The 10,995-nt window shown below is 43.0% G+C and overlaps 1 protein-coding gene across 1 annotated transcript; it reads left to right on the top strand.

Moving 5' to 3' along the window:
* The first annotated feature begins 3,782 nt into the window (after positions 1-3,782).
* Positions 3,783-5,327, top strand: GPR148 (G protein-coupled receptor 148). Its single transcript, XM_035133729.3, has one exon. It carries the CDS (start codon positions 4,146-4,148, stop codon positions 5,196-5,198), a length of 1,053 nt encoding a protein of 350 aa, XP_034989620.1. The 5' UTR covers positions 3,783-4,145; the 3' UTR covers positions 5,199-5,327.
* The last annotated feature ends 5,668 nt before the right edge of the window (positions 5,328-10,995 follow it).

Raw genomic sequence — 10,995 nt, 5'->3', positions numbered from 1 at the left:
GTTATTCTCTGCAAATAGAAGGTTTTGAAATGCCCATATTCCCCCAGTGTTTATAATGCTGGTTTTCAAAGACGATTAGTGTGTGGATGGATATCTAACAGTTTGTAAGCAGACGTCATTATCCATTGTGTAGTAAGGTCACTGTACTATGTCCCTTTTTGAAGATGTTTAAATGGAGCATAGTGGGAAAGAAGGCAGCTCTCTGTGTCTTCTGCTTATTTGGAAGGCATTTTGCATCAGAAGGGAGATGGGAAGTGAGAAAGGCGGCAGGAAAAGGCTCCCCACTAACCAGGGCACTTCTAATCTGTTGCTTTTTGGTGGGTGGGGTTCAGTCACATACTGGCAAATTCACATTGTACAACTGAAGTGGATTTGGGGCTCTTTTGGAAGGCACTTCCAAAAACAACCTGACTTTCTGCAGTAAGGAAAGTGGTGTGGAAAATAAGAATTGCTTGATATCACTTAGGTTGCACCACGCCCATATAACCTCCCAACAAATAAATCAGAATTAATGCTTGAAGAACAGTGAACATCTTATAACCTCCCATAAATTTTGTGCGGACAAATCAGCGCGAATGTTCAATGAACAGGCCTCCTGGGAGTAATTTGAGCCATTTCTTCTTCAGTGGCATTGCTGTCTGTAAACATTTTCTGTTTTATTTAAATGTTCGAAAAGAACACAAGAGGAACCCATGTGGTCCAGGAAACAGCTCTCACAGTCGTCAGCCAGATGCCTGTGGGAAACCCGAAAGCAGTACCTGAGCAGAGCAGCATTCTTTGCTTTTGTGATTCCCAGCAACTGATATTAGAGGCTAGTAGCCATTGATAGCCTTATCCTCTTATTGACATGTCTTACCCTCTTTGAAAGCCATCCAAGTTGATGGCCATCATCAGTACCTCTTGTGGAAACAAATGCCATAATACTAGTAGCAGCAGCAGCAGTAGTACTAGTATTTTATTTATTACCTGCCTTTCACCCTAAGGTCACAAGGCAGGTTACGAGTTTAAAATGTAACATTAAAAACAGCTAAAAGCTAATTGTGATCACAAGAATGAGGTGGGTGAAGGGGTGGGTGTTTTGTGTTGTGTCAAAGTCCAGGGTAAAGAGGTACATCTCCAGCATATGAGAAAACAGTATAATGAAGGTACCAGGCACACCTCTGAGGAGGAGGGAATTCCACAATCTAAGGGCTGCCACAGACCATGTCTTTTCTTGGGCCACCTGAACTTCTGAAGCTGTGTAAAGAAATACTTTATTTTCTCTGTCCTGAATCGTCCAACATTCAACTTCATTGAACGCCCACCCCAGAGCTCTAGTATTATGACTGGAAACCAAAAGAGCGTCATCTAACCACAGTCGTTCCTTTGCTTCCTCCTTAAACCTTTGCCTACCTGGAAGGTGTTTTTGAACTAATGCTTCTTGCTTGCCTGGATGGAGGTAAAGGTAAAAAAAGGTAAAGGACCAGGGGTTATAAATGTAGAATGTAGAAACTAACCTACTACACATATTCAGTGTTCTGCCCGCTTTTGCCTCTGACCTCACGCACCACTAGCATGTGGCCCTCAAAAGCTTGTCTAGAAGGGAATATGGCCCTTGCACTTAAAAAATACCGCCTCCTTGTTTAAAATCTTTTTTCTGACATTTAGCCAAAAAGTTTTAGGGCATTCAGATGGAAGGAAGGAGCCTCTAAAATGTTTTTTTTTAAAAAAAAATTCCCCTATTCCTTCCAATGCACATACCAATGTCTGTCACCTGAAGAAAAAAATGTAGCTCTAAGGTTTCCTTCACTCTGCAAAAAGACCTTTAACTTTTAATCAGATATTATTTTATATATTAGAAATATACATATGTCAAGTCCTTATATACCTAACTTGTTTCTTGGGACACAGGTCCTAAAGATTTTTTGTGGGGGTTTTCTTGGCTGACAACACTAGAGTTGAGCCAAGTGCTTCTAGCAACCCTGAGAGGTTTCCACCAAACCTTTGTCAAGGAAGACAAACTTCATTGGGATTTCTGCCCTTGTTTTGGCATCTTAAAATAGAATTCAGTTATCCCATGTTAGTCATCCCTGATGTAAACTCTGGTCTTTAGCAGCCTAATTGGGTTACGTTTGTACTGAAAACTTTTCTGAGGCCATTTCTAAGATTGGGGGAACTATCCATACTCTGCTGAATGTAAAGCAGCTTGTTCTGCAGGAATATTAAGCAGTAGGGAGTTTTCCTCCTTATATTAACTTTCGTAGGCTAGAAACATCCATTGCAGGGGTTAGATGGCAACAGGTTGAAAATATGGTTCTACAATATGAGCCCGCCGCCATGCTCCATTTCACATTTCGCTGATAACTGTCTGATAGAGAAAGCAACAGACAGGGCCAACGTTCAGAGCACTCCCACCCATGAGGCAAGGTGAGGTGACTGCCTCAGGCAGCAGGATCCACAGGGGCAACAGATCCCAATGTAGATCTTTTGTTTCCCCTTTGTTCCTGATGTCAATCTTCACTCCCCCCCCCCTTCTTCCCTGGCATGGGGGAGTGCCATTTTGTCTTGGTGCCATATGTCTTGGGCTGGCCCTGTTAGAATTGAGCAGCCACATACTGTAGCAAGAAAGTGGGCCGAAAGCCTGGCAGCCATTTTGTAGACAGAAGGCAATCAGGGAGCCAGCAATACAAGCCAGTAGCATGGAAGCTGCTCTTTCAGTGCATGTCTCTTTGTGTGGAGCAGAGAACTAAAACCATGCTTGTCGGAACAGAATCAAAAAGTGAATTACTTCACAACAGCCAGTCTGTTAGGCGAGCAGCACGATCTGTTGTGTTTGTTAGTGTCCCTGGTTTGCTTTACGCAAGCTCTGGACTTCATCTACTCTTGTGTCTAGAGAGGTGTTTCATACTATGCCAGATGTAGAGACAGTGCGAAGGAGGCCCCCCCCCTTCTTTCACAATGCTCAAACATTCCAGCTGAATGTTGGGAGATTCAGGACAAACAAAAATACCTTCTTCAGCGCATAGTTAAACTATGGAATTTGCTTCCACAAGACTGCCAACTTGGACAGCTATAAAAGGGTAATAGACAAATGTATGGAGTATAAGGCTCTTAATGATTCCTAGTCATAATTGCTACATTTCCTCCAGTATCAGAGGCAGCATGCCTCTTAATACCAGTCACTGTGGACCAGGAGAGTGCTATGACATACCCTGATTGTGAACTTTCCAGAGGCATCTAGTTGACCACTGCATGTTCAGTCTAGATTTATTTAATACTTTATTTTTATTACTCTTTCCTCCTGAGTTAGGGAACAGCAATAAAGGATGTAGAATTGTATTGTTATATGTTAATAATCTTTCAATTAATCGTAAGAAAATAGTTTATTTTGCATTGTGTCTATTCCTCCTTCCAAAGCATAAGATGAAAACAAAAAGCACTTTAGATTGGGCACGGGGGTGTCAAGCCACATTTTATTCTCCTTTTTGCATCTCAATATTTTATAGTAGGTGGCAGAAATATATATGGGATTTTGGTGTATGTATACTGTTTCAGATAGCTGAAAATATAAGGCAGCAGTCTGCTAAGAACCATGTATTAAAAGGGATTATGATGCACTTGTATTTCAGGAGCTAAGGGCACCATTCCTATTGATTACATTGACTCAATACGTTTCTGATTGCATTTGAACACTCTAGTATATCCTCTGGCTCCATTTATGACTTGATTGCATTGGCAAATTTGGAATGTCCCCTTTTATCTCATCACATCTGTTTAATCAAGCTAATATTCCATCTGCTACTTTGCTATGCTAATGCTTGCAGTGTGGACAAACTTAAGTTCTTAGTGATGAACAGCCCATTTACTTCCTTCCCAGAGTGCCTGCTCTGCAGTTTGAATTTTGAGCCCTATGAGTGTGTTGCCTACTTCTGAACAAGCAGTGTGATATTTTCTTGAAGAAAAGATTCCACTTGTGCGGATTTCAAGATCTACTTGCGGAGCTCGCTTACAAAAACCCCTATGTTTTGCCCATCAGCTTATCATTACAGAGGTGCTGACAGATGGTGATCCGGTTGCTATAAAATGCATCTTTGCTTGTTGCTAAACCTCAACATTGAAGAACTTCTTTTGTCTACATCAGCTGCCATTCCAAATCTCTGGGGGAAATGAACTTCTCACTATGTGTGCCAGCCAGGATTTTGAATGCAACCTTCTCCCGCTATAGAGAAGTGCCCTCAAACGCCTCCTTCACTTTGGATAAAACTTCATTCCAAAACCTGCAAGAATTGATCATCTATCCTCCATACTCCAAGACAATGATGTTCCTGATCCCGCCGATATTGTGCCTTACAGCAGCCATCCTGATCAACCCTTTCATTTTGTTGGTGATTCTTTCCCATGTCAACATCCGTCAGGAGACAAGATACCTGCTGTTGGGAAATGCTTTGCTCTGTGATTTGTTATATCTGATACTCTATGCTATGTCTGCAGTTTTCAATGTAATGAAACTCCACCTCCCCAAGAACCCCTGTGTGCTCCTGCTGTTTCTGCTGGCCATGACTTACTGCGGAGGGTTGCTAACGGCTGCTGCCATGGTGCTGGATACATACTTGGCCATTTTGTGGCCTTTGCATTACATCTCCATTTTGCCATCTTCACGAGCAAAGAAGCTGATACTCTTCCTATGGATCTTGTCTGGGATTTTCCCTGGGATTGTCTTCTTAATACTCAAGTTTACCCAAAAACCCAGTGTATGTCCAGTGGAAAACTGCTCTGTCCCCATAATACTGGTAATGACTCTACATGGAGATGGGGCTGTGAAATCCTGCTATGTAGTCTCCGTTTCTGCCCTTTTTCTCTGTCTGTCCCTCATACTCTGCTGTTATATGATCCTGTATTTCAAAACAAAGCAGTCGGGAATATGGAAAAGCATGTTCTCTAGAGCCAGTGTGACGTTCCTGATGCATCACATTCTCTTGTTCTTTCATTTCTCTCCCCTCTTGGCTATTGTGGTGGACTCCTTGCTTTATGTCAATGCTGTCATTGGGACACAGACAGGGATATTGGTCTCTCTGATAATATGCAATGTGCTGATAATCTTGCCCAAAGCTCTGTTGCCTTATCTGTGTGGGCTTCGATACAGGGAGATAGCCTCATCCCTCAAGTTCTTCTTCAGACGGAAGCGCATGACTGCCGTGTCTCCAGTCTCAACCACTTGAGCAGAAACATACAAAAGGCTTGTTGTGATTTGGAGCTGTATTTGACCTCTTCTATCAAGTTGGAAGGATTCCCCCCCCCTTAAAATTCATTCATTTGTTGTCTGCTGGCTGAGTTATTAGCCATTTGTTTTCCCAAGGTCAGCATACTGTGAATGGAAAAGTAGTACGGTAGTATCATGCTGATATTTTGATATATAATGATAACAATGTTGTGTTGGATTAGATGTCACGGTGCAGCAGTAAATTAGAAGGAAGAATTTTACCAAAAAAGAATTTCCACCTGTAGAGAAAACTGGAAAACCAAAGAACATGGGGAACAACACAATAAGGGCAAGTGTAACAATTGTTACTATTCTGATTTCAAAGTCATCGTATGTGCCTGGTTTTCAAATGAGACCCCCTTTGAATGTTTTTTTTAATGATGATTTGTGCTTATGATGGTTTGGGGGCAGTCATACAATATTCCACTTTCAGCACTGTTCGTGCCTGCAGAAGTTTTGGGGGTGGCCATATGGCTTGATTTCCTATCATTGCATATCCTCTAATTTCTTGCTGAAAGCCTTTAACTTTTCATACCACAAACAATCTGGGGGTGGGTCCTATTTTATTTTATTTTAGCTACAGTGCAAGAATGTCCCCCCCAGACAGCAATGGGAGTGCTAGCAATGGGACAGAACAAGTAATGAAGTCCAGTGATGTGTGGACCGTCCAGTATAAATCCACCATTAAAGCAAAATTGCTGAGTCGAAAACATGTCGCAGAATACAGCCATAAAAAACAGCAGCCTGGTAGTGCCCTGGATTCAGCATGCATATTCCTGTGATCAGATAGCCTACATTCCCAATTACATCTCTGAAACAACAGATATCTCCCTACCTTCTGATAGCATATTAACTTTGTATATACAGTTCAATCCTATGCACTGTCCCCTTGATTACTTTTGCATCTATTTGTCTTTTCGTCTGTTGCTGAGCCTATGAAATGTACGGTAGCTATGAAGGCAGAGGAAACGTATGGAATTTCTGAGTTACTGAAAATGTATGGAAATTTTCAGAGCTACTGTAGGGGACGTGTCAACAGAGAATCTGTTTACAATTTTCCATAGTTACATGCCTCTTGTGTTGTTGTTTTTAGCAGTCTCATCAAATATATGCATAAAGATGTTAGAAATTGTGTGGCTTGATTTTAGGGGGGGTTACTTTTACAGCATTATCTAGACCTGACTTGGGGTGACATTCTTTCTTTCGGAGGCTGCAATTCCCTTGGGAATAATCTGCCAGGGCTGCACATCAGCAGTGGGGCTGAAGCCAGCAGTGGGTAGGTTCAAAGCCAGTCCTCCCTCTCTCCCTCCCCCCTCTTTGGAAACCCTTTTTCTACCTCTGTTTCTGACACCCTTTCCCCCTCCCTCCCAGATCCTTGCCTGAAATTAGGCTGGGGGAGAATGCAGCCCTGGGGCCACAGATTCCCCCCCCCCCATTCAGACCAAGGACTCAATTTGTCACTCTGAGATGCCATTTACACTTTAGCCAGGGGAATGTAAAATGTAACTAAGCAAGAATAGAATTTCATCATTTGTTGCTGTGCTCTTATCTATAGACTGGAAAATCAGGACCTAAGTATGCTTAGGGAACTGATCAAACTAGTCTAGCTTCTGGGACGGGGCTGATGGCTCCAGACATACACCAAGGGTAAACAAAGTGGACTGTGAACGAGTTTCAGTAAATAATAACTCACAGCGAATGTTTTCATCTACCAGTGTTCCGTTCCGCAGGCTCCAAGAGGGCCTATGCGAGTGGTTTCATGCAGGGATACCAAAAAAGGAATGGCTAGTTTTAGTGCTTTATTAAAGACAGGCGTAAACTTACAACACAGCCTGTAGAACTCTGCTGCCTTTGCAGACTCGCAAATGGATGGACTTAAACAAAGCAAGTTATGTAAGCAGGCATCAGTAGCCCAATTAACACACCCCTGGCATGGAGGCCTCTTCCCAACTCTTATCCATCTCCCAGATAAGGGAGTAGCTGACAGGAAGCCAGTATGAGAAGCCTCCCCTCTCCCGACTAGGTGGTAATGGTGCAGGCATTATCCATGGGCAGAATTCTGGTTGAAATGGCCTTGGAGAGTAGTGGCCCAGAACGTCTGGGTTGGAGCACTGTTAAATGCTTTTTTCTTTGGGTGATGGCAGTGGTGTCCAATGGCCCAGTAGGTGGGCAGTGGCAGTAGCAACATCAACCAGTAGCAGCAGGCTGCTTGCTGGGTGCAGTGGAGGTGGCTGTGGCATGTGTGGCAGGCAAGCAGGTCAGTCTGCTGTGGATGAATGGAAATGCAACCCCCTTTTGATCTACTACTTGAGGCATTTGCTCAGTTGGCTAGAATGGTGCTGATAACACCAAGGTCGTGGGTTCAATTCCCGTATGGGGCAGCTGCATATTCCTGCATTGCAGGGTCCCTCAGGGTCCCTTCCAGCTCTTCAGTTCTATGACTCATTACAGGGCCACCCTTGCATGCTGTGCTATTGTTTATTACTCCAGTTTGCTGTTTCTCATAGAGACGTATCAGTACCACTTATTTCTGATGTTATTTATGGTTTTCAGAGTTTTAATAGGAAGAGCTTTGCTCAGAGAGGAGCTTAATGGTCCGTGCTTCCCCAAAGCTCTATACATGATTCAGAAGAAAAGAGGTTACAGGTAGGTAGCCGTGTTGGTCTGGATCGAAGTAAAATAAAAAAATTCCTTCAGTAGCACCTTAAAGACCAACTAAGTTTTTATTTTGGTATGAGCTTTCGTGTGCATGCACACTTCTTCAGATACCTATCTGAAGAAGTGTGCATGCACACGAAAGCTCATACCAAAATAAAAACTTAGTTGGTCTTTAAGGTGCTACTGAAGGAATTTTTTTACAGAAGAAAAGAGGTTATCATTCTGCAGTCGTTGCAAAGGACATTCAGGCTCTGAAGCTTGAGAAGAAATCCATCGTTTAACACAAGGAGGGAACAAACCCTAGGCTAAAGGGTGGGGGAGCCACATCACTTTTCAGAATGCCCGTTTGACCCGTCCATCAATGGCTCGAGTCAATAACACGACTATGTTGGAAAGAAAGTAAACATTCAACAGTACATCCTTTAATCCTTTATGAGGCTACTTTGTTCCCCCAGCAACATTTAAAAATGCAGAGAAACATATACAGGGGCCCTTTCTACTGAGGAGTGGGTAAATAATGTTCTGTTGACACAGAAAGTTGGGCTACCAGCCAAATTTTTCAAGCTTAGTATGGACACAAACCAGATCCAGGCAGGTGGCTGCATTCAGAGAAGTCTCTTTCCCTATCAACGTTTATTTATCCTCATGCCAAGAAGATGTTTTTGAGGCATGAGGGAAATGTACTCAGCGTGACTAAGATGTATGATTCTACAGTATCTAAATATATTAGGTAATTTCATACATATGGTTTTCCCAGTAGTAATGTACGGAAGTGAGAGCTGGACCATAAAGAAGGCTGATCGCCAAAGTGATGCTTTTGAATTATGGTGCTGGAGGAGACTCTTGAGAGTCCCATGGACTGCAAGAAGATCAAACCTATCCATTCTGAAGGAAATCAGCCCTGAGTGCTCACTGGAAGGACAGATCCTGAAGCTGAGGCTCCATTACTTTGGCCACCTCATGAGAAGAGAAGACTCCCTGGAAAAGACCCTGATGTTGGAAAAGATTGAGGACACTAGGAGAAGGGGACAACAGAGGACAAGATGGTTGGACAGTGTTCTTGAAGCTACCAACATGAGTCTGACCAGGCTGCGGGAGGCAGTGGAAGACAGGAGTGCCTGGCGTGCTCTGGTCCATGGGGTCACTAGATTTCAGTCTCAGACAGATGTTCATCCTGTAGGCTCTTCAAAACCCTTGAGCAATAAGAAGTGCACATCTCTTTGGCTAATTCTGTCTGCTACTTAAGCATTCCAATAGTATGATGGTAGGAGCTGTTAGACAGTGGAATGGACTCTCGCAGAAGGTGGTGACCTCTCCAATGGAGGTTTTAAAACTGAGGTTGGATGGCCATCTGTCAGTGATTCCTGCATTGCAGGAGGTTAGTCTAGATGGCCCTTGGGGGTCCCTTCCAACCCTACAATTCTATGAGTCATTTATTCCGACCTAAGAATGTTCTATTGCATCTGGGACACAGTGCTTCTTATCCTAGCCTTGGCAATCTTAACAAACAGCTGTTCTTAGGGTTATGGATGGTGGTCCTTCTGTTCCTTTACACAGTGCTCAATGGTCGCTCAAGGGCTGAATGTTTCTGTTTGAGTGCTCCAAAGATCCTGTCTTACAACCTGCTCAGGTCCTGATTGTGTGCTAGTGGATACCAGTGGCCCCAGCCAAAGGTATGTCTTGATGCTATCGCTTCATTATTGCAGAGCTGGTGCATGTGAAAAGAGAAGGTGACAGTGGGCTTCCTTAAGAGCAGTTCTAAAAACTAGTTCACACAGGCAGGTCTGGTCATGTGATCACAGCACATGTGATTGAGAAGCGAAGGTGTGTTCATAGATGCAATCCATCTGATCCTTCTTTCTCAGTAAACGGGGGGGGGGGGTCATACACACACAGCACCTGTGTTGCACATTACCATGCCACACACATGGCATGCTTATCTACTCCTTCACCACAAGTACTGAATCAGGTTCAAAGGATTTATGTGTGCACATGTATGTACACAAACACACACACATTATACATAGCTACGGTACATAGCCAGCCTCTTTGCACATGTCCTTTTTCTCTATTTGCTTATCATGTAGTAGTCATAGCCATAATCATAATATTTACAGTCTTAGAAAATGTAATGTCATTATATCACGATCATGACAATGCTGATTTAGAAAGAGCCAGAAAAAACATTTCTTGGAAAAACTTGCAAGCTACTTGCCAAGAAAAGTGGAACATTCTTTTCCAGAATTTGTTGCCTTTCCTCTCTGTAAAGAAATGTCAAAACAAAGCAATGAGATCCACAAAACAAAACAGAAGTGTTACTGGGGTGTTTTCCCACTGCCCATTGCGAATGCTGGAATTGTGTGAACTGGAGCATATGCTAGAGCTTGGTTAATTGTCAAATATTAGGAGTACTGAGGACCCTTCCAACTAGCTAGCGTGGGGGCTCTGGGTTTAGGAGCCAGCACACATCATGCTGTGAGCTGGGGAAGGGATTATTGAAGAATATTTTGCAAATTAAGCAAGAGACCTTGGGTGAGTCACTGCCTCTCAGCTCAACCTACCTCACAGGGTAGTCGTGAGGATTAAATGAGGATGGGGAGAACTATGTGCACCTTAAGCTCCTTAGAGGAAAAGGGTAGAGTGTAAATGCAGTAAGCAAATCAATAAGAGATGGGGAAACTACACTTTAAAAAAAATGCCCCCAATTACTTGTGTATTTGATGGTAAGGTTATGAAACACAATCTTGCACTGCTTGCTGTAGTGCCATAAGTGATTAACATTAACACTAATTTCTTTGATTGTCAATTCTCTCTGTCTCCTGCTCAAAGCACCTGACACGATGCTTTAAAATTCTTCATGTTCATTAGAACAGAGGGGAGTCTTTGGAGGAGGACGAGATCAGGGAGAAAATAATGACAAAAATATTAAGAGAGAAAGAAAAGGCTGCAGTAATCAAAGGGTGGTTTTACAGAAGAAATTAGTGGGTGTCAAAGAGAAAATAATTACCAGGGTGCATTCCAGGAGAAAATTACTGTGATCTGTGCCATATTGACCACCCCCTCCCCTATTCCCACAATTTCATTTGTCAATCCCTCCG

This window comes from Zootoca vivipara, chromosome 5, assembly GCF_965207765.1.
Source record: "Zootoca vivipara chromosome 5, rZooViv2.hap1.1, whole genome shotgun sequence".
Lineage (NCBI taxonomy): Eukaryota > Metazoa > Chordata > Lepidosauria > Squamata > Lacertidae > Zootoca > Zootoca vivipara.
This window is presented reverse-complemented; position numbering and strand designations above follow the sequence as displayed.

Coding starts and splice junctions, on each gene's coding strand:
- GPR148 (XM_035133729.3), top strand. CDS start 4,146: ATGAACTTCTCACTATGTGTGCCAGCCAGGATTTTGAATGCAACCTTC.